Source organism: Lathamus discolor, chromosome 18 (genome assembly GCF_037157495.1).
Source record: "Lathamus discolor isolate bLatDis1 chromosome 18, bLatDis1.hap1, whole genome shotgun sequence".
In the NCBI taxonomy this organism is placed as follows: domain Eukaryota; kingdom Metazoa; phylum Chordata; class Aves; order Psittaciformes; family Psittacidae; genus Lathamus; species Lathamus discolor.
In genome coordinates, this window is record NC_088901.1 from 152,565 (window position 1) to 175,157 (window position 22,593).

General features: G+C 48.7%; 2 protein-coding genes across 6 annotated transcripts; one reads left to right on the plus strand and one right to left on the minus strand.

The window, feature by feature from the left end:
• Positions 1-626: 626 nt before the first annotated feature.
• HDAC1 (histone deacetylase 1) lies at positions 627-16,648 on the plus strand. 5 transcript variants are annotated; one of them, XM_065697979.1, is made up of 15 exons: positions 627-729; positions 5,000-5,112; positions 5,569-5,686; positions 8,652-8,726; positions 9,895-10,033; positions 10,650-10,791; positions 11,967-12,059; positions 12,355-12,463; positions 12,589-12,729; positions 13,203-13,311; positions 13,417-13,547; positions 14,340-14,486; positions 14,589-14,637; positions 14,984-15,055; positions 16,399-16,648. In XM_065697979.1, the coding sequence occupies exons 1-14, from the start codon at positions 681-683 to the stop codon at positions 15,009-15,011; spliced, it is 1,443 nt and encodes a 480-aa protein (XP_065554051.1). In that variant the 5' UTR covers positions 627-680; the 3' UTR covers positions 15,012-15,055; positions 16,399-16,648. The 5 variants fall into 5 exon arrangements, with proteins under 5 accessions (XP_065554051.1, XP_065554050.1, XP_065554055.1 ...); XM_065697982.1 differs by adding an exon at positions 4,405-4,470 and having other exon boundaries at positions 677-729; positions 14,984-16,538; XM_065697978.1 differs by having other exon boundaries at positions 14,984-16,538.
• A 1,916-nt stretch (positions 16,649-18,564) lies between these two features.
• On the minus strand, positions 18,565-20,315 carry MARCKSL1 (MARCKS like 1). Its single transcript, XM_065697985.1, has 2 exons — positions 20,163-20,315; positions 18,565-19,741 (listed from the first exon to the last, which is right to left on the minus strand). Exons 1-2 carry the CDS (start codon positions 20,247-20,249, stop codon positions 19,202-19,204), a joined length of 627 nt encoding a protein of 208 aa, XP_065554057.1. The 5' UTR covers positions 20,250-20,315; the 3' UTR covers positions 18,565-19,201.
• Positions 20,316-22,593: the final 2,278 nt, after the last annotated feature.

A 22,593-nucleotide genomic window follows, 5' to 3' on the forward strand; every position in this document is an offset into this window, starting at 1 on the left:
AGCCCTTGGCCGTGGGGTGCTCCTCGTTCTCACTGTGGTGTTCACAGGAGCCATTTTGAGGAGAAAATGGCCTTTGCCATCGTGGCCCTGAAGGATGCTCAGCCGCCGTGAGGCCATAGGGCAAGCAGGGTGCTTGCCCTATGGCCTCAGGGGATGGACTCCACTCACACCAGGCTTTCAGGGGCTTGCTGCTGGGGCTCCCGGCCCGTCCTCATCCTGGGACCTGAGGCCCCCCTAGTCCCTCTTAGGCCAGCAGCCGGCGGGACAAGCCTGGGTGCTGGCAGAGGCCGCTACCTTGTGTGTCCCGCCCACCCCGCCATAGCTTCAGCCCCCCCCGGTGTCTCCCTCCATGCCAAATGGTTCCGCCCCACACACCCGGACCCTCTCCTCATTTGCCCCCAACCCACCCTCCGCGCCTTCGCCTTCCTCTCCCCTCCTCCCCCCACCCCCTCGGCAGTGGTACAGCCCAGGCACCCCGCCGCTCCGCCTAGCCTGCTCGCTGTCCTCGCTCCCGCGCTCTCCGCGCCGCTGCGATTTCCTATTGGCTGGTGGGAAGGAGGGGGGCGGAGCGCTGTTCTCTGATAGGCCCTGAGCTACGTGGTGGGCGGGGCGGCGGGGTACGGGCCGGGTTGGGTTGTGCGGGGCGGCGGGAGGATCCGTCGCTGTGGGGAGGTAGGAAAATGGCGCTGACGCAGGGCACCAAGCGGAAAGTCTGCTATTACTATGACGGTGAGGGGCTGCAGGGCACCGGTGGGGCGGCCACGGGGGGGGGGGCTGAGGGGGGCACTGGGTGTGGGGAGAGGGGGAGGTAGGGAATGGGGGGGGGCAGTGAGGACTGCACTGGGGGGTAATTGCGGTCATTGGGGGTGAGGTGTTGGCTGGGGGAAGGTAATGGGGGGTCATTGGAGGCCGTAGGGGGTAGAGGTAGTAGGGGGGTTATTGGGGATCGTGGTGGGGCTGGGGGCTGTCCTGAGAGTGGTGGGAGGGGTAGTGGGAGTCACTGGGAGGAGTGATGGGGGTCACTGGGGGCGGAGAGATGCGTACTGGGGGCACTGAGGGACAGGGGAGGGTTGGGGACTGCACTGAAGAGGGTGGGAGGAGTGATGGGGGTCACTGGGCAGAGGCTGCATGGGGGGTGCAGGGATGGGTATTGGGGCTACTGAGGGACGGGGGAGGGCTGGGGGCTGCACTGGAGGGCAGGAAGTGATAGGGGCATGGAGGTATGGGGGTCAGGGCATGGATATGGACAGGATTATGTGGGGGCTGTAGCAGGGTTGTAGGATGGAGGATGCTTGAGGGCATGGGAAGCATGGGAGCATGGAGGTGATATGGGGACGCACTGGAGTGGAGAAAGGGAGGAGTGTGGGGAAGAGAGGGAGAAGTACTGGGGAGAGACAGGGGTAGCGTGGGGTGGGGAGGTATGGAGATGTAGAGACTTTCGAAGTGGGGAAAGACTGTAAAGGGTCTAGTGTGGAGAGGGCGGCATGAGTACAAGAGAGGCTTTGGGAGCCATGCTAAGATGTTGAAGAAAATTTCTAGGAGGATGGGGAGGACTCGGGGCAGTGCTGGGGGACAGGACGGACTGTGGGGACATTAAGCTTCTTCAAGCCACATTATGAAGAGGCTCTTTTGAAGCTCCAGTTTGGGACAGTGGTGTTGGCTGTCAAGCAAGGGATAAGCCGGAGGTTCGAGGAGCCAGACCGACTGCATGTCTTGTTGTAGGGAGTTTCCTGTGTCTGGGAACATTGTTTCCTTCTGGTTGTGAACTTGGCTGGACCTTAGACTGCTTCTTTTTGTTTTCTGTTACAAGGCTGAGGACCCATTTCTTTGGGCCTACGTAATCATCCTATTGGAGCTGGGAAGTAAGAGGGTGTTAGGGCTGGCCAAATCTCAAGCTGGGTATCATGAATGGCTTTTACCCCATAGTCTGTGGGAGAAATCACAATCTGCACGTTCACAACCTCCTCCCTTTGGAGGGGTGAACTGGTGCCTTGGTGATGGGCAAGCTTGTTTTTAATAGACGCTGTGAAATGTATTGTGCAATTCTCTGTTCTTCATGGTTTTCAGTGTGTGAAATTGAATAAAAACCTCACTAATTTTTCCTGCTAAGTGGATGGGCTCAGTGTTCCAGCAATGAAGCGGGGCTCTTCTAAACTGCTGTATGTGTCAGGCATGTAGTGAGGGCTTTTATTTCTTCGGACAAGTCAATCTAAACAGGTTTGCAACCTGTAATGACAGTCTGCAGGGTCTCTGACTCAGCCAGTGCCTTCAGGAGAGCAGGGTGAGGAGGAATCTGGATTAGAGCAATAGGTGCAGGGAAACTGAGCCAAATTTTACCATGTAATTGATCCCTGTGCAATCATATCAAAATACAAGGGGTGCTTTAGCCCTGCCCCCTAAAATGCCTGTTTTAAACTTAGAGTGCTTATGGGATGTGTCAGAATGCCACACATGTGCACATGATCTGGATGCTGGGTAAAAAATGGTGTCCAAAGTTATCCCTGGATTTGGAATATAACATGTTCACAAAGCAGCTTGTCACTTTGCTCACAAAGCAGCAGTTTGTGGACAAGCTCTAATCTTTAAAGGTGCACAGTGATGTCTTAAATATGAAATTACTAGTCATTTTGCTTGAAAATGCTAAGAGAGATGCTATCTTTCTAGTCATTATTGCATGGTAGCTATGTGAAGTTACTATTACACGCTCTCATCTATACCTGCCCTCACTAGTTTACTCTGTGGTGAGGTTTTAGGGTCTTCTTTCCACTGCTCTTTTATGAGTGGCTGGCAAGCATCCACAATGTGTCCTACAGTAAAAGTGTACTTTTCTTCCTGGGGAAGGCATGATCCACAGTTGAGGGAGGCTAGTTTGTTAGGGTCTCATTTTCCACACAGGGAGGTTGAGCAGTGCAATCTAGTGCAGTAATTTCACCCTGAAAGGAGGTCCCTGGGAACTGTTTTGAGTGGCTTGTGGGTCTTCCATAAATTCCAGGTGGTTGGTGGGCATCCTGGGCTGGAGAAGTAACCTAAGCTGCAGGGAAGGGTCTAGGTGTAATGCAGAAAGAGATAATTGGGTATCCTAAGGGTCCTTCCTGGAAAACCTGAGGGGTGCTGAGGTTTGTGCAAGGGTTTGGGCTTGAACAGTTGGTTCTCCTTTATAGGCTCCCCATGTAGGGACTTGCTTAACCCTAGCAAACAGGAAGAGGTACCTGTTGAGTTCACACTTCATCTGCACTGACATCCATGAGCAGACAAGTTAGTCTGCTACTCTGGTGGACCCTTGGTGGGATGTGTTTAGCAGAGTGAGTATCATCAGGCTCTGGAAGAGGTATGGGTGTGCCTAGGGCCTTTTGCAGACAGACTGAGGTGAAGATGATGATTTTTCAAAGCTTCATGTAATTTTGTGCTTGTATTTTCTAGATAGGGTTTTACGCATCTCTTATAGGATTCCCCAAAGCTTGATTTAACCTGATTTTACTGAAGGGATAGTTGCCCCAGTAAAATACCTTCATGCAGAGAGCACCCTGTTTCATCGTAGTGCCATGGGAGAGGTAAACTCCAGCAGCAGAGTTGCTTGGGTGTAGGATTTGCAGTGTTTGCATCTACTTTGATTAAAAAATAGAGCCATGTTCACAGGAGGCAAAACTATGTCTGTGTGCACTGGGGAAGCAGCAGTTTCTCCTGAATGTTAAGACTGGTGATGAAATATTAATACTCCCAACTGAGTCACCAGACAGACTGGACTGGGTCTCCTGCTTCGTAAACGGATGGGGAGTTGTACAACTACATGAACAACTTAGTCTGGTTTCCCAGGAAAATGGGGCTTGCATGGTGCTCTCATAGAATCATGGAACCCCAGACTGTTTTGGGCTGGAAGGGACCTTAAAGCTCATCCAGTTCCAGCCCTCTGCCAGGGGCAAGGACACTTTCCACTAGAGCTGGTTGGTCCAAGCCCTGTCCAACCTAGCCTTGAACACTGCCAGGGATGGGGCACCCACACCTGTGTGTAGCTGTCTGCATTTCCTGCTCTCTACAACTTTTGACTCTGTCTCTTGCAGCCAAATCAGACAGGAGGCAGAAATCTGCAAATTGAATTTCTAAGTTTCATGAAAATAAGTACCCGGGGGGAGGGGGCGGGAACCAGCAGTGCCTACTATGAGAGAGTGCAGCATGAGCTTAGCTTTTGCTTAGGTAGGAGAAAATCCACATACAGGGGTGATATATTTCTGTGATTTATCTGTGTGATACATTCGCAGGAAGCCAACTTCATTAATGCTGATGCCCATGGGATAGCTCATCAGGTGTGTCTATATGTGGGACTGGGATTCTTCTGCAGGATTTCAAGCAATAATAAGGGGTGAAAATGGCAAAACTATAGCTGCTGTGGTGTTTGCTTATTGGCAGGGTTTGTGTCTTGTTCCTGTTAGCGAAATAGCAAGAAACTGAGGCAGAGGCTACGTGCTCCTACTGGTGAGTCACTGTCTGAGCTGGGATTAGACTCATGCACCTCTTGGTGTGCAGGTTTCTGCTCAGAGCGTGGCTGCATTTCACAGCGAAACCTGTGAGCTGTAGATGTGAGGTACCACAGTGGGCCTGAACCATCTGGAGAGGATGTTGGAGAGCTGGAGTGCTTTGAGTGAGGACAGGGAGATGTGGTGCCCAGAGCTCATCCTGCCCAGGACAGCTGGAGCTCCCTCCTCTTGTGCAGGTTGTTCAGGCTCTTCCTAGATTATTGTCTTCAGAACTGGCATTAAAAAATCCCTTGTCTGGCCATATCCTAGTTTACAAATGTCTGTCTTGTTTGAGTCTTGGATAAGCTTTTTTGAATCCATGCAGGTATCTGTGTGAATGAGATGGGAGCCCCTATTCCCCTGTGAACAGAGTGCTGCTGAAGGACAAATAAAATGACAGACACCTGGTGGATTTGTGGCTCGGCTGTGATCCCGATTGAAGGAATTCGTAGTTTTCCCTGCTATAATAAAATCCTTTCTGCTCCCAGGTGATGTTGGAAACTACTATTATGGCCAGGGACATCCAATGAAGCCCCACAGGATCCGAATGACCCACAACCTACTGCTGAACTACGGCCTGTACAGGAAGATGGAGATATATGTAAGTGTAGGGCTGGTTGTGAAGAGAAATTGATGTGAAAGGCCTTAGTTTAGGTGTTAGGTTTTAAGTTTGATGCTTCAGACTTGTAAGTTCTCTGTTGACAATCCAAGAAGGAAGGGAAGGGAAAGGAAAGGAGAAAAGAAAGGAAAGGAGCCAGTTGTTTTGATGTATTTCTTCTGCTTGCTTATAATGAGATGTTCTTTCCTTCAGATAAACTTTGGAGACTGGAAAATTGCTTCTCTTCCTGCAACTTAAATACTTTTCTTCGTCTAGATATGTAATACATGCCAGTCTCTGGTAGTGACATTCTTAACCTTTGAAAATAAGTTTCTCCTGTTTAATGATGCTGGTTTGAGTTTTTTGCTGTTCCTGGGAGTGAATCTGAGATTGGAAATGGGAATTAGGGAGAGAGAGATGTCTTGCAAAACGAGCCTCGCTCTTTTTCTGTCCTTGCAGCGCCCTCACAAGGCAAATGCAGAAGAAATGACCAAGTACCACAGTGATGACTACATAAAATTTCTGAGATCTATTCGCCCAGATAACATGTCTGAGTACAGCAAGCAGATGCAAAGATGTAAGCTTCATTCCTGCCATTGTTAAAACTTGTGGTTCTGGGAATCCCAGGCCAGCTTCAGAGGTTTGTGATTAAAAAAGAGTAGGAAGAACTGCAGGAAGTTGTCTTTATCCTGACTTTGGTTTTGATTTTTCTGGTAAACTTAAACATTTTAAGAATGGGTCCCTCTCTTTAGCTAATATGCCAAAAGAGCTGAGAAAAACCCTTTGACCTGGCTGTCTTTTTTTTTTTTGGTCTTGTGTTTTGATGGAAACTCTTCAAAATTGCCTTCCTGATCAGAGATGACTGAACTACTCCATTTATGAGCTGCGTATGTTTTGTGTTATTGCTTAACTTAAACCAGAAGTATTGAGGTGGGGAAAGGGTCATGTAATTTAAAACAAACAGAAAAAAAAACCTTCACAACTTACTGCAGATTTTGAACACAACTTACAACTCTGAAAAATTTTCAGGGCAGTGACAGTTTGGAAGTAGGGGTGGGTTGAGATGCACAATAATACTTGTCCACTTGGTGTTAGAATGGTTTATTTTGTGAGATAATCTCTTGTTCCAACCTCTCCAGTCTGTGGAAGGGCCTTTAAAGGTGCCTTTAATGTTACAGAAACCTTTTTTTGTGGTCTCTGAAACTCTGAGTTGATGTTCTTTGGCAATAGCTGAGGCAAACTAGATTTCTAGCAAGTACATATAGGGGGGAGGGCTCAAAGTTCATTTAAACAGCATTCTGGCCTTGCATGCTGCAGTCATCAAGAGCAGAAAAAAGCTCTTAGCCAATGGTGTTTTATTTAGGTGGAGTAAGTGTAGTCTGCAGTTTAGAGGAGCTGTGGATCTTGAGTCTGAAGTAGAGGCAATTGGAAATGTGGTATGAGCTGGAGGGGACAGGTATTAAGGCACAAACAAAAATTGGTAACATAGTTCATAAGTAATATACACTGAAAGACTCCCTACAGTAAATGGTATGTCTTAACATACCAAAGTACATATTTACACAAACTGAATGCTTTGCTCCTGAAGCAGATACAGCTCAAAAACACCCACTCTGCTCTCTGGTAGTCAGCATTTTCTGTACTCTGTTTCCACAGAATTATTTTTATCTGGAGGAGGCAAAATAGGAAAATTAATCTTAAAACATGCAGAAGACAGAGCTCTGCTTCAGCAGGACCTCAAAATAGTAGCCTCTGTGTAGCTAGAGAACTAGCGCAGGCAGCTCAGAACAGAGATTAGGGATATAGAAGACAAGGTCACTACTCCCAAGTCCAGTGGCAGAACTCTAGCCTGCTTGATGCTTCAGCTTTCCCTTTGAGGAAAGGTAGGGTAGCTGCTGTGATTTCCATGAGAATGTTTCCACCTTTAATGCTGGTCTCTCTGTGTGCTTTCCCAGATACAAAGCTTCTCACCCACCCATTGCAAGAAAAAAGGAGCATCCATGCCTTTCATTGTCTTATGCCAGAGATTTATGCCTACAGTCAGTGATTGACCCCTTTATTAAATCCCTCCTTAGCAGTCCTGGCTGCTTTGAATCTCCAGGTGGGAAGAAGCCCAACTGGCATCTGTTTGCACAGCAGCTCCTTTCTTTGTCAGGTATAGCAGAGGGATGCCTTCAAATACTGTCAGTGCTGCCCACAAAGTTCTGACTGGCAGTAAAGGTAATGAACAGGCTCTGATTTCATTCTGCTCATGTCCGTTGCCTGCCTGAGGAGTTGGGAAAGCTGCTCTGTCACCTAAAGGGCAAGAAGTTTAATTTGCTGTGATGGGAAGCATGCAGAAATCAACAATTTAAATTCTCCTCGCTTAACAGGGAAAGCTTCCAACCTCTTTGAGTTAATTATTCAAACTCTGCCAGTTGCCATGCCCTGCTGAAACAACTGGAAAGCAGGAGCAATTGCTTCATTCTAGGTCTCCCTGTCCCAAACTGGGACCATTCAGGCTCCCTTATCACACAGTCTTTGTGGAGTCTGTGCACTGATGAGTTTCCAGTGCTGCAAGAACTGTGCTGATGGTGCCTTTCTTTTTAAGCACAGAAGAAAACATTCTACAGATGTTGTTACAAAAATACAGATTTTATTTTTTGTTGTTGTTTGTAAATCTTGCAAAATCTAGATTCAATATGTCTATTGTTACTGGTTTAATTTTTAATCATGGAAATATTCAGAGTAAAACAATTATCTAGGCCAGAACTACAGTACTGCTGAGAACTTAAAAACCGGTTGCCCGATGTGAAGTAAAAGGAATGTACGAAGTGTAACAAAAGAGATGCGGATGTGAACTTCTTGTCCAGTACCCACAGCTCCCTGCCATTCCCCATGTTCTCCTGCAGTGCTGGCACTGTTTGCTTTCTCAACTCCTCATCAGCAATACAGCAGGAAACAGGAACAAAACCCTTTCCCCCTGGCTGGGGGGTTGTGTAATGGAGCTTGGTGTCACTCTATAGTCGCAAACTATCCTCCTTCAACCCCCACAAAAACATGGTGCCCAGGCAGCAGCATGGCCTGTGTGGGGTAGCAAGGAGTGCTGGTCCCCATTTTGCACAGCCTGTACGTGCCTGTGGTGACCAGCATGTGCTGCCTGAGCAGAGCAGAGTACTGTAAATCCACCTTGAGTGGATTTACTCAGATGCCTCAGCAGCTGAGGACATGTGTGGGTATTATTACACAGCTCTCACTGAGAGCTCCTCCCTGCCCTCTTATTTTCTGCTGCAGTTGCCTGGTTTCTGGATTCCCGGTAGATGGAGTGCTGCTCTCACCAGTGCTCTTGGGACCTGCTTTCCTATTTTCTTGCAAGTCAAGAGCATCTTCCCTACAGCAAAACCCTTTTTTGCCTCATCAGGCATCCTCAGGTTGATTATGTTCATGTTTTGTAAGTGTTTAAAACTGTTGCTCACTTACCTGGCTAGCTTTTTTAATGAGTGGTGGTATAAGCTTTGCCACTTGGAGTTTTGTCTTACTAACTCTTCTGTATTCTTTTCAAGTTAATGTTGGGGAAGACTGCCCTGTGTTTGATGGGCTGTTTGAGTTCTGTCAGCTCTCTGCCGGAGGTTCAGTTGGTAAGCTCACGAGTTGTATGTTCTTACCTTTTAAGCAGATGTGTGTAATGTCATTCTGTCTGGGAAATACATTGTTGTAGGTTGTGGTGGGGAAGCTCCATGAACATATTTCTGATTTCCTTAATAATTAGACCAGATTTCTTCCCATGTGGGAGTTCAAGCCTTGTGTATTGACAGATCCTTCTGCATTTGTTAAGTGTGTCTTCACTAGTCCAGATTACTTCACTGAGTATGTGAAGCTGTGGAAGTGGTGTAACAACATCACCAGCAATACAGTTAAAACAAAACCACAGCAGCAACAGGGGTTTAATAAAAAAAAACAGTGTCAGCTTTACAGGAAAGGAAAAAAAAAAAGTTGTAAAATCCTTGCTCAGGGCAGGCAGAACCTGTGAAGGAAAGACAAGGGCCACGTTATCTGTTGGTTTTGACAAAATGCCAGTGTCTCATGGACACCCGGCAAAACAGAATCTGCAAGGTTTCAGTAAGCTCCCTGAAAGCTGCAAGTTTAAAATGCTTTTGCTATTTTCAAGTACTTTGTAGCAGAAAGACTGGTATCCCTGTGCAAAGGCATTAAAACTTTGTGGCTGCTACTCCCACAGTGGCATCTAGAAGTCCCTATTTCCTGTAATGTAGCTCAGCAGTACAGAAAGGCACTGCCTGCAGCATCTTTTGAAGTAGCTCTGTGTTCTCTGGTCCTAATTCCACAGAATACATCATTTGTTTTGAATCTGGTAAACTTTCAGGATTTGCAGAATGTTTTTGAAGGGGTTGGGGAAAAGAACTTCCTTGCCTGAATGCATATTCAGTGAATGACCTGCATTTATGTTGTATAAGACCTTTTGTTCAGGGCACTGAGAAATCTCAACTGTCTTCAGCTGTGACCCCCGCTAGAATCCTGTATATTTGTTTGTGGAGCTTTCATGCTCTGAGGCAAAAGTGGGAAGCTATGAAAGGTGTATGCAGACAAAACAGAGCTGCATGTCTCTTCCCTTGCTTTTTGTTCATTTGTGGAGGCATCCAGTGTTAAACCCTTAGCCTTGCGCTTTGTTAAGTACCCAAACACACACATAAGCAGAGAGGTGATCATAAGGGACCAGTGCTTTACCTTTTGGTTTCTGTCGTGGGCCTTTGCTGTTGTGCTAACGTTGTGTAATTCTTCTTCCAACAGCCAGTGCTGTGAAGCTGAACAAGCAACAGACAGATATCGCAGTGAATTGGGCAGGAGGCCTTCACCACGCTAAGAAGTCAGAGGCTTCTGGCTTCTGTTATGTCAATGATATCGTCTTGGCTATCTTGGAGCTCTTAAAGTATGGGCACTGCTGTTTACCCCTTTTGTTTGTCCATTCTGCTGCATTTCCTCTGAGTCCTTAGTGCTTTTTTCCCAATCTTCTCTTTTTATTGCTTTTTTTAAGCTGTGTTTTCCCAGGAGGGCTTACTCAGCTATTTTTTGGGGTGCAGTACCCTCTCTCCCAAAGGGCAGTGTCTAGTGGTGGCACTATGCAGGAAGCTTGAAGCACTGTGTGCTTGCTTTTAGACCCTTCCCTCTACCACCCACCCTGCAAAATGGGCCACAGCTCTAATACGTGACAGCTTTTGGCTCAAGGCAGACCTCAGTGGGAGGCTTGACATAAAAATGCAGTCTGTTGGCTGAATCTGAATAAACTGAGTTGAGTCTGTCTTTAAAGATCAGTTGCAGCAGCAAAAGCCACTTCATTTTCCTCTGTGGTTGTGTTCTACTGGCAACCAAGGCTTGTGTCTGTTCTTCACAGCCCTTTTGCTTGTAGATCCCGGAGAGGGAGCTGCCTGGTAACTGGCAGTCTGGGGGTTAGCACCAAGTTCCTTACTCTCCTCCCATTTGCTGTGCTGATGAAGACATTTTCTGCTCTGAAGAAATGCAGTATTTTGACTCCTTTGTGATCCTAGGTATCACCAGAGAGTGCTGTACATTGACATTGATATCCACCACGGAGACGGCGTGGAGGAAGCTTTTTATACCACAGACCGTGTGATGACCGTGTCCTTTCATAAGTATGGTGAATACTTCCCAGGAACAGGGGACCTGCGGGTGAGAATGAAGGCTTAGCAAAAAAATTACCCTGGAATTTGGTCTCTTCCATGTTTGCTGTCATACTCATTTGACTAAAATCACTGTTTTCCTCGGGGTTCCTGCTCTTGAAGTGGCATCCTTTTTATGAGGGCTCAGCTCTTGGAGTGGGCGCCTTATCCCTGTAATCATGGCCTGTATAGTAATAAACCCAGGGCTTTGCTGTCAGTCTCTTGGCAGCCTTCCAGTGGGATTATGCTCAGAAAAGTGACTCTGAAGATGGCATGTTGGTCCTCTGTAGCTACCTGGAAACTAAGCTTGGTCATGCAAGCTTTGGGGTGAAGGTTTCTGAGGAAGTACTTCCACCTGTGTTGGTTTATCTTGTTGGCATTTCCTCCTATGAGTCAGTTCTGCAGGTTCACGAATTGTGAAGTTAAACATGTCACTTGTTTGGTTTAGATGCAGGTATGGTCCGCTTTGTGACATTGCCAGAATGCTGTTCTTGGGGGTGAAAGGTTCTTTTCTTTTTTTCAAATGCTTTTTTCTGATTTAAATTCTTTTCTCTTCCACTTGAGTTGTACTTTTTCAGCCCTGTTTAGAGTTTGTCCATGGTAATGCCAAGCTGTGTGCAGCTGCAGGATTCTTGCCTGGTGCTGCCTAGTGCAACTCTGCACCATAAATTAAACCCTTATTTTTAATAAAACACTTGGTTATGAGAATGATAATGGAAATGGAAATATATATATATGTATATATATAGTCTTAAATGTAGATTTCCTCAGTTACTAGGCTGCACAGTTAGCCCAAACTGGTATTTTGGGCTGCACATCCCTGCAGCGTACAGGTTTGGAACTAGAGTTTTGGCTGCCAGTTTTATTGCTGTGTAAGAAAGTGCCTTTGCCAGGGGAAATGAGAGCCTGTGCGCTCAGAGCAACATGTAATAACAGATTTTTCTTCTCTGAACATTGAGGGCCCGTGCACCCAACTTCTGCCAATAAGCTGCGGTTGGAGTCAACTGCTTCCTGCTGTCTTCTGCCAGGACAGTATTTGTCCATGAGACAAATCCTGGGTTTACATTCAGATTACACTGATGGAATCCCAGGCTTCCCTTCCTAATTTGGAGAACAATTTCTGTGTTGCAGTTGGTTCTCTTGTGACTTGTGGTCTCTCCTAATATCTAATATCCTATCTAATAGGATATTGGTGCAGGCAAAGGGAAGTACTACGCTGTCAACTATCCCCTCCGGGACGGAATCGATGATGAATCCTATGAAGCAATATTCAAGCCAGTAAGTTTGAGTATCACTCACTTTGCTGAGTGATTCCTTGTGGTTCATACTTTGTCATTGGGTAGCTCATGAAGCCAGTTTCTGGGGAGATTGATTCAGTCTGTATTCCTCCCTAACAATTGCAGCCTGTCAGCAGTAAGCGTCTCTTCATAAGAGCCTCAGTGTTACCAGCATAGGGGAGTCAGCAGCTGTGGGAACACTAGGGATGTCTTCATGTCACTTGCTGACATGGATATTACTGTGTGGCTGTGACACTGGCCTGTGGAGAGTGTGTAACAATAAGTTTATTGTTTAGGTTATATCTAAAGTGATGGAGACGTTCCAGCCTAGCGCAGTTGTCTTGCAGTGCGGGTCAGATTCTCTGTCAGGGGACAGGCTGGGGTGTTTTAATCTGACCATCAAAGGTAAGAGTACTGTACAGTGCCTGTATTTGATGGGCATAACTGATAAAATGAGATTTCATTGAAAAGTTTGCTGTTCTTATGCCATGAGGCTGTGACCTCACTTTCCCCCACTGCTTTTGCTGCAGGTCATGCCAAGTGTGTGGAGTTTGTAAAAAGTTTTAATTTGCCTATGCTGATGCTGGGAGGAGGTGGCTACACAATCCGCAATGTGGCTAGATGCTGGACCTATGAGACTGCTGTGGCTTTGGACACGGAAATTCCCAATGGTAATTCTCCCCTTTGAAGAAAGACTGAAGGACTAAGGGACACTCTAGTAACAGAACACAGGAGAGTGATGTTGCTGTGGGAGAGGTAGCAACCCTGAGATGTTTCTTTAGCTCTCGATTATGACTTTGGAGGAACTTTTGGATGCCTTCATTTGCAGTAGCTCTTCTTGTCTGCATTCTAGTCCTGTAGCTCTCCCCTCCTCCAAAAGGTACCCAGCAGCCTTGCCGACTTACTGAAATGAGATGACCTTGTACTGAAAACTTTGGTGTGCACTGATAGCGTTTAATTGCCAAGTAAGCTTTGACTGCACTATTGCCAAGTTGTCTGCTTTGATCTGAATTTGGGCTAGGAGAGCTTCGGCTCTTATGCCCAGGTAAATGCAGTTGTGTTTTTCTGTAAAAGTATAAAGTGTTGTATTTTATCACCAGTTCAGTGGTAATTTGGTGTTTATTCCTTTTTAACTTGCCTGCAGAACTTCCGTATAATGACTATTTTGAGTACTTTGGACCAGACTTTAAGCTTCACATCAGTCCTTCAAACATGACTAACCAGAATACCAATGAGTATCTCGAGAAGATCAAGTAAGTGTTTGCTCCTCTTCGCGAGACTGACACCTTCCACCGAGGGCTTCGCAGCCACAGATAGCATCTTGCTGACGGAGGTGTTCCTTTCCTGGCTGGCTCTAGGCAACGTCTCTTTGAGAATCTGCGCATGCTGCCTCATGCCCCTGGTGTCCAGATGCAGCCAATTCCTGAGGATGCTGTTCAGGAAGACAGTGGGGATGAAGAAGAAGAAGATCCTGAGAAACGTGTTTCAAGTACGTGCTTGTCTCTGGTGTGGTTGTGTTGCCTGGCTAGGCAGTGTACTACTACAGAGCCTGTGGGTGCCAAAGCTGGGCAGGATGTGTTAGTTGGAGAAGCATGCAGGCTCCAGACTGTTACCTTCATAGAGAGGAGGAGCTATGTTTTAAATACAGCTTGATTCTGCAGTCCTTCAGCTGGAATCTTTCTGATCAATGTTATAAGATAAAGTGATGATGCTCAGCACTGCAGGGCTGATAGATTCGTTGTGGGGTTTTTTTTTGCCTTTGGAGAAGCAGCACTGTTGGCAGATGATTTCCATAATGAAAGAACCTAGGCTTTAATGTGAGAATTTAAACAGTTCCTGTGATGGAGGTGCTATGACAGGATGCTTTCTGAGAGACTGTCAGGTTTGATCCCACAAGTTGTCTTCCACAGTGAAAATGGCAGTTTATATCCAGATACTGGCTATAAACAGGCTGATGGTCTTTAGATCTGGCAGGCAGATTTTCAGTGTGAGGCTGGTTAACCTTCTTACACTGTCAAGTCTAGACATCAAACTGTACCTATTCCAAGTGATATGACTATTCCAAGTCATACATGTGATCTGGCATATTGGGCATGAGCAGTTGGAGTGGTGAGCTAAATGATACAGCACATAGAAAGATAAAGTCTTTATCATGCCTAATTCTGACTTACATAGGCTTGGTAGTTCATTCCATTGTGTAGATGCACTTGGAGAAGTTAGTGCGTGGTCTCTACTGACTTCTAAATCTCCTGAAACAACTCCTTGTCCCCTTCATGCTCAGTTCGCAATTCTGATAAGAGAATATCATGTGATGAAGAATTCTCTGACTCTGAAGATGAAGGGGAAGGAGGGCGCAAAAACATTGCCAACTTCAAGAAAGCTAAACGTGTGAAAACAGAAGAGGAAAAGGAGGAGGAGGAGAAGAAGGGTAAGGATGAGGGCTAGGACTAGAAGGCTTCACAGCCCTGCAACTTTGCCTGGCATGTACATTCCTACTGCACTACTGTGTGTCTTTTTGCTTTTTTCATAGATGAGAAAGAAGAGGAAAAGGCAAAAGAGGAGAAAACAGAACCCAAAGGGTGAGCCCTGTCTCCTGGCATTGTGATTAAATAGCAGTCATTTCCCCAGTGAAATGTTGCACAAGTTGAGGGGTTGGAGGAGAGACATGGTGGTTTGGGTGGTTTTGTCATGGGCTCTTAATGGGAAGAAATTTGCCTATGTAGAACCCCACATTTGATAAGGCACTGTGAGAGCCTCCATGGAAGGGGCTTAAAAATACTGTTCCTTCATTAGTAACATGTTACAACTTTTAGGTGAAGATGAGCCATATAAGCAGCATTTTTAGGGTTAAACAAACAACCCTGACTTGTTATGAAAGCTTGGGCTGCTTGTTTGAACCAAATTCTTCACTGCTTGCTTCCACAGGGTGAAGGAAGAGACGAAATCCACCTGAAATGGCTGCAGCTGGACAGTACTGTCAGTGTGTAGCTGTCATAGGTTAGCTTTTCTGGTTGCCTCCTATTCCATAGGATTTATATTTTATATATGTTTCTGTATATATTTCTACATAAATATATAAATTACTTGAGAACTGTAAATTATTCCTTGCTGCACTCCACTGGGAGCAGATAGGGAGGATTCTGCGGAGTAGACAGACCTGCACTGCCCAGATTTGGTGACTGGGAAGTTTCACTCTTGCCTTCCACTGCCTCCTTATAGTGTGTCTTTAAGAAAAAATCACTTCCTTTCTTTACTCTTTCCTCTGAAATAACCACCCTTGGAAAAGAATAATTTAAATAGAAGTAGTATCTGCATTTCAGGTTATGTGGAAAGAGATGGCCGTGAATTTTCTTTCTCATGTTTTACTTCCTTTTTGTTTTGTGGGAGAATCCAAGTCCCTAAATGAAGCCTGTGAGACTAATTATTCCTTTGGTTTTCAATTTGATTCCATCATGGCAAGTAACTGCAAGCTGGTGCCGCTTCTCAGGGTCAAATAGTGCAGTTCTTGAATAGAGTTGGCTACCTCCCTGCAGCAAACTTGCGGAAAGAGATGAAGCAGCTTAAAAGTAATCTGAAAAGTGAACCAGCCCCAGAGCCCTGAGGGTGTAGATCTGGAAAATGCAAACTGAAAATCACCCTCATGGTGGTTAAACACTTACCAAGCTCTTGCAGATCCAGTTGGTGTGGCATTCTGCGTCTCAAGTAAGAGAAGGGATGAAACTTTTATACCTTTTTTTCTATACCTATGCCCCTCTTTGGGGAGGGAAGTGAGTTACTGCCCATTTGGCTGCCTGCTTTGGTTTCCCTGCTCGCTCAGCCTGTGCTGCATGTGCCATCGTGTGCTTTCCTCAGTACTGAGCCATGTCCTGACCCTGAAACCACCATTCATGAACAGAACTTGGCTGACTTCTTGTGCTGATGTGTGTCACTCAGTGAAAAACTCTTCTCTGAAGTGAAGTTACAAACATTATCAAACCAAACCTTTCCTCTCTCTTGCTCTCAAGGCCAGTAAGCAAGGAGACCCTTTCTTATCAGCCTCCCAAGCTGTTATCTTTATCAGGGAACAGCAGGGGCTCTGTAATTTTTTATAACTACTATATATATATATATATAGTATACATATACTATATATAACTACTATACTATAACTACTATAACTAGTTTTATGACTACTCCTCTTCCTGCTCCCACACACTATCTCACACGCGGAGGTCTTTTGTGACCAGAACTGGCCTTTCTTTTGCATCTCGTTGTGTACGGCAGATCATTAGATAAGCTTCTGGGGAAATACTTTGCTGAAGTTTTGCAGGCAGTTTTGACTTGCTGCTCTCCTTCCTCAGGGGGATTCCTCTGGCCCTAAGAGGATCTGTACCTCCCACGGAGCGCTGCTGACGGTTTCAACTCTAATAATGCTGCTATCTTCACACAGGTTATTTTTTAAATGTTTTTATTTTCTTAAATACTTTCTTTCCCTTTTCCACCATGAGTTTTTAAGTCTCTTCTTGAATCCGAGTGACACCTCACTCCAGCTCTTCCGTGTTTGTATGTGAAGTGAGAGAGATCAGTGTACCTTTGGGTTGGGGGGGGGGGGATATATAGTGTGGTTTTTTAAAGATGCTTTTATTTTGAATTTTGAGAATCTTTGTAATAAAACTGGTGCATTTCTATGGGTGGTGTGAGTTTGTGCTGCTTTCTGCTGAGAGGAAATGCTTAAGAGCTGGGATTTAGTTTGTTCTCAGAGCCATTGCTGGAAAGTGGAGCAGTAGCTTGGTCGTGATAATGAAGTATAATGTAGGTCCAAGCCACAAAACACAGCAGCTGTAACAAAGCTTTGGAAAGAAAGATGAGGTGAGGCAGGATTGCTTTCCCTCTTTCAGGAAGAGGGCTGGTTGTGTAGGCTTAAATGCCATTCACCAAAACATTGTATTTGGAGCACATTCCATGCTGCAGGTGAAAGGTGGCCTAATCTTCTTTGGTTGATGTTTGGGGATTTTGTGGTTTGGTTTATTTTTTCCCCTGTGCTTTACAGAATAGCCTTGAAATTTTCCTCATGCCCATTATCTCCACAAAAAGTAAGTCAAAACACCACAGGGTCTGTGTGCTCATGACTTTCCTAAGGGTCAGGGGGATTGTTTGTCTCCTTCCTCAATTACAGATGGGTTCTTATCCATCAGCACTGGCTTTGTGGTTGTTTGGAGTTGGTCCTTCATGCAGCAGATGCTCTGAAAGAAATGCTGATCCAGAAAAGGAATATGTTATGGGAAGGGAGCATCTTCTGGATGAACTTGAGTGGGTTTTATCTGGTATTCAAGTGTAAAAAATTTATTTAATGTAAGTAAAACCAGGATAATTCTGTAACAGGCATCACATGGGCTCAAAAGACTCAAGCTTCCTAAGCAAAGGATTGTAATTCTGGTTTTGCTTCATATGATACAGTTGACTTCCCTTGCTGGAATACTGCTCCAGGAAACTGTTATCCACTTCACCACAGCAGACAATTGAAATCTTCTCTTCTTTGAACAAAACCAAGTGCCCCACTGAGGTGACCCCTGCTCCCCGATGTGCATCCACATCCCTCTTCTAACCAGTGTCTCCCAAAATGGCTGCCAGGCTGCAACACTGGGGTGGGCTGAGCCCTGCATCCCACTGGGGCTCACTGCAGCTCCATCTCCCACCACAAACCCCCAGTGATCCTAGAAATCAGTTGCAGACCTGTGACTACATTTAAAATACCCATTTTTTTTTGCCCTTCCAGATAACTAGGGATGAACATCAGGCTGCATCTGGAATCTAGTCACAACAGGATATGATACGTAAAACCAAGAGTTTTGGCTATTTCCAGCTACTCCGGGGCTACAGAAGGCAGTCCTCACCTCAGGCCCCACCATTCCACTGGGCAAACAAGGGTTCTTTCCCTTCTCTGTCTCTTTTGCCAGCCCAAATACCAGGAGTTAGATAGGAATTAGGAGCAGGCCATTAAATGGAGGGGCTGCCGCTGCAGCTCTAGGTGTGGCCACAGCCCTCAAGGTATGTACTACTGCCTGCTTGGGAAGCATCACCTCTGTCCACGTGCAGGTCAATGGGACAAGTGATAATAGCACCCATTTTCTCTTTGCAAGTAAATCTTTGCTTCCAGCACATGGATCTTGTACTCCAAGCTGTCTTCAGTTAATCATAGTTTAAAGACTATTTAGAATTAAAGAAACCAAGCTTAAAATGGGAATTTCACGCAGCAGCCCTCCTGGGCCCCTCTTCATCAGGAAAGGCTTTTTCTTTCCACCCTACCAGATCCCAAAGAACACAGGTACAGAGCAGCCAGTTCAACCCTGAGCCCAAAGCAGTGACAAGAGGCTCATGTGAGAAAGTCCCTTGTGGCTGCAGCTTTGCATCTGCTGCCAGTCAATTAATGGGGCTGGAGTGATTAAATGCAGCAGCTGGTGAACTAAATAAGCAACTGGGACCATCCCCAGCCCTCAGCCAGGACAAGGAGGACTCGAGCTCACCCATGAAGGGGTCACCATTTATTCCTTTCAAATGTTACAAGAAAGCCCATACAGCTTTTTTTCTCTTTCTTTTTAGAAAATTGCAAATCAAGTGTTTTGGCCATTAAAAAAGGTAATTATTTACAGAGAACCCCAACCTTGCTTCACAGTTTACAGCCGCAGGTCCCTACCTGTCCACCCCACACCCCTAGAGTAGAATTAAACACAGGGGACTTACAAGCTTTATGGTTTTAAGCCAAGAGTAAGCCATTATAAAAACCTAACAAGATCTGCTGTTAAACCATTGATTTCTAGGGAAAAAAAAAGAACAAAATACTTTCATTTTAAGTGAGAACCAGGAATGTAAACTGAAAGAAGGAGAAGGATCCATTGAACAGTTACTGGGCTTTGAGGACAGCCAGGAGCTGGCAGCGATCACAAACTGTAAGTTCCAGTTACACCCAGGATAATCTCCCTCCACCGTCGTGAAGGATTCAGGTAGAACTACTCCAAGTTCCAGTGGTGGCGGTGGGAATCCAAACCAGCTCTCTAACGGAGATGGGAATGAATCACTCTGGGAGGGGGTTGGTTTGGGAAAGCCGCGTCAGTTTGGGTGGGACGGAGGTGTGACACTCCCGGGGTTGGACGTTCCGAGCGGGATCTACTCCTCCTCCTGCACTGCCGCGGGTGCTGTAGGCTCAGGCCCCGCAGGTTTTGAGGGTTCCCCTGGCTCCGCTGTGGCCCCGGGGAGCTCCCCCGGCTGCTGCTGCTTCTCCTCCCCGCTTCCCCCGGGCTTGGTGCCGGCCGCGGGTCCGCCCCGCGCCGCTGCCGCCCCTTCGCCGGGGGCAGCCAGGGACCCCGTCCCGTCGGCCGCGCTGCCGGGGCTTTCCCCGGCCTGGCCTTGCTCCTCGGAGGGAGTGGAGCCCGCGGAGTCCCCGGCTTCCTTCTTGTTCCTCCTGAAGGAGACCCCGCTCAGCTTGAAGGATTTCTTGAACGAGAACTTTTTCTTCTTCTTGGAGGTGTCCCGGGGGGGGGCCGCGGCCCCCTCGGGCTGAGCATCCCCCGCCTCGGCGGGGGGAACAGGCTCGATGGCGTCCCCGCTGCACTCGAGCGGATCGGACGAGCCGTTCCCGTTCGGGACCGCCGCTTCACCGCCCTCCCGAGCCGTCGTATCCCCGTTCACCCTCAAATGGCCGTTTTCCTGTCGGGGGTGGGGAAGCACAGAACCGCATCAGGCACGGCGGGGACCCGGCAACACCGCACCCCGCACACGCACTCCCTCCCCGCCGAAGCCCCGCGCACCGCCGGGCACCTGGAGCGAGGAGGGGAGAACGGGACGCGCTCACCGGACACGGGGCGGGGGGGGCGGGTGCCAACGCGCTACCACCGGGCGGCGCCCGCGCCCCACGCCCCGTCCCAGGGCGAGGCGGCCGGCGGGTCCCCACCCGCTGCCGGGAGGGAGCCGGGGGCGCGGCGCGGGCGAAGCCGCCTCGGCCGGTACCCGCCGGGCGGGAGGGGCCCCCCGGGGCCGTCGCCGCTGCCCCTTCCCCGCCGAGCAGCCGCCGTGGCCGCCTTTGTCTGCGCGCCCGCCCCGGCGGGGTCCTCCCCCGCTCGGTACTTACCTGCCCGTTTGCCTTGGCTGGCTCGGCGGAGGCGGCGCGGCCTGCCGGTGGGGCGCTGCCCCCCGCCTTGGAGCCCTGGCTGCCCATGCTGCGGCACGTCGGGCGGACCGCGCCGCGGCGGGGGAGCGGCGCCGAGAGGGAATGAGGGAGCCCCCGGCCGCCCCGGTAATAAGGCGCGGGGCGGGGGCGGGACGATGACGAGCCCGCCCCGGGGGCGGGGGCCGGGGCCGGGGAAGGGGATGGGGATGGGGATGCAGGCACCGCTGCGCCGGGGACGAGCTGGGGGATTGGGCGCTGTAAGACCCCAGGGGACGGAACAGCCCCGGTGGGACGGGGCTGGTGCGAGGCGGTGGGCAGAGGGAGCGGGCTGTGTTCCCCGTGGCCGCGACACCCCTGGGGTGTTCCTCACCCCATCCCGGTCACCCCTGGGGTGCCTCTGTCCTCAGCCCAGACGTTTCTGGGGTGCTCCTCCCTCCATCCCTGTCCTCCCCAGTCCCGGCAACCCTAGGGTGCTGCTCGTCCTGGCGCTGACACCCCTGGGATTCCTCTGCTGCCAGCCCTGACACCCCTGGGGTGCTGCTCCCCAGATCCCAGTCACCCACAGGAGGGTCCCATGATGCCACTCACCCGACCCCCATCACCTCCAGGACAGTGTCCTGAGGCAGCTTGCCTCAGCCTTGTCACCCTGGGGTACCACTTACCCCGAGGTACCGCTCACCCCAGCCCCATCAGATCCTAATGGATCTTGCTGCAGGGACAGGTTGTGCTATGGATCACACCTCAGCTACCCCCTCGCAGTGAACCCCGGCATGCAAACCATTAGGGTGTTTTTTCACCTCTGGCTCTTTCTCCTCTCTGCTTTCCTGGAAAAGGAGAGTTCAGGAGAAAAGAAAATGGAACTAAACTAAAGTGGACACTAACACTGGCAAAGGGCCTGCAGCTTCCCATGCTGCCACGGCCACTGGCCACAGCTTTGCTGCTGCCTGGAGCCAGCAGTGGCCATGGGGGACTCACTCACGGGGGTCCCTTCCCACCCAGGCACAGCTGATTTCACTGGAGGGGGTACCAAAATCAAAACCCTTTTGTGCTTGTCCAAGCCACTGGTGCTCGCTGGCCAGCCACATCCTACCAGAGCTGCAGCTCCCGAGTGCCAGGTCCTGAGCCCCACAGCCCCAGTGCCATCAAGGCACCATACTTCCCATTCCTGCCAACCCTGCCATGGGGTAGGCAGGACCCCAGCACCCACCAAGCCTGTGCAGCCTCAAGGCCAGCATCTCCACAGGGAAACAATGTGGTGCTGTGTTCCACCGACAAGGTCATGTTTTGTCTCTGTCCTCCCTCCTCCCCCGGCACACATCATCTCACCCTCGTTAGAGCAAGATTTCTCTGTTAATTAAACCAGGAAGCATTTTCCTTACTGACTTTCAGGTGTCAGTTGATAAAGCCCTTGAATGGCTTTGGCCATCAGCAAGATGGAGCTGCCTGAGCAGCCAGCGGGGCTGCAGAGGAGCCACAGAGGACGTGCCCTGTTCAGAAGCAAGTGCTTTGCTGTTTGCTTTGGGAAGATAAATGGTCTAAGAAAGTGTATTTGATTGGTCAGTAAGCATGCTTTGTCTTCTGCCACTTGTTCCTGAGGATGAGCTCCGGGCCAGTGTTCCCAGCCATTACCTGCTGGGGAGCAAAACCCGGCAGAGACACAGCTGGTGAATCCTCCCCTCTACCCCAGCAGCTCTAGGGTGGCATCTGGGCTTTTTTTTTCCACCCTCTGGGAGTGATTTTCTGTGTTTCTGCTAAGGCTCATTCTGTCCTGGCTCTTTGCAGCAATGCAAGGAGTCCTCATGCTGCTGTTGCATCCCACCCTACCCCATTGCATCCCGTCCCAATCCGTCCATCCCATACCACCCCACCATGCTGCCCCACTACTGCACCAAGACATCTGGCATCTGGAGAGATCACCAGCTTTCACAGCACCCACCCAAGTCTGTCCATCCATGTGACAAACCCAAGACCCTCCTGCACCGTCCCCACTGCAGGTACTGGAGCTGGGGGCTCTGGGGGTGAAGCCTTTGGGGTGCCAGCGGCAGCCCTAGTGCTCCTTGCTGGGAGGATGTTTTCTTCAGTGGTGGGCTGGATGAGTGGCTGAGCTTCCTTATTTGAGAGGAGATCTATGGGGTTGGGGCCTCCCATCCACCAGCCCTTTGCAGAGCCCAGGTCTCTTCCGTGTTTTGCTGGAGGGGAGAAACACTTAACACCCACCGCTGCCTGCCACAGCAATCCTTGGGCAGCACTGGAGTGAGGGCAGGCAGATGTGATGGCTCTAAAGGGCAAACTTCAGCATCATCAGTCAAGATGCAGACTTGCTGGGGGGGTGGTGGCCCCTGTCCCCGTCTGAGGTGGTGCAGGAAACCTCACCCATGGTTTTCTAGTGGCT

Coding starts and splice junctions, on each gene's coding strand:
- HDAC1 (XM_065697979.1), top strand. CDS start 681: ATGGCGCTGACGCAGGGCACCAAGCGGAAAGTCTGCTATTACTATGAC. Junction 5,687..8,651: donor CAGCAAGCAGATGCAAAGAT/GTAAGCTTCATT, acceptor ATTCTTTTCAAG/TTAATGTTGGGGAAGACTGC. Junction 14,638..14,983: donor GAGAAAACAGAACCCAAAGG/GTGAGCCCTGTC, acceptor TTGCTTCCACAG/GGTGAAGGAAGAGACGAAAT.
- MARCKSL1 (XM_065697985.1), bottom strand. CDS start 20,249: ATGGGCAGCCAGGGCTCCAAGGCGGGGGGCAGCGCCCCACCGGCAGGC. Junction 19,742..20,162: donor CAGCCAAGGCAAACGGGCAG/GTAAGTACCGAG, acceptor CACCCCCGACAG/GAAAACGGCCATTTGAGGGT.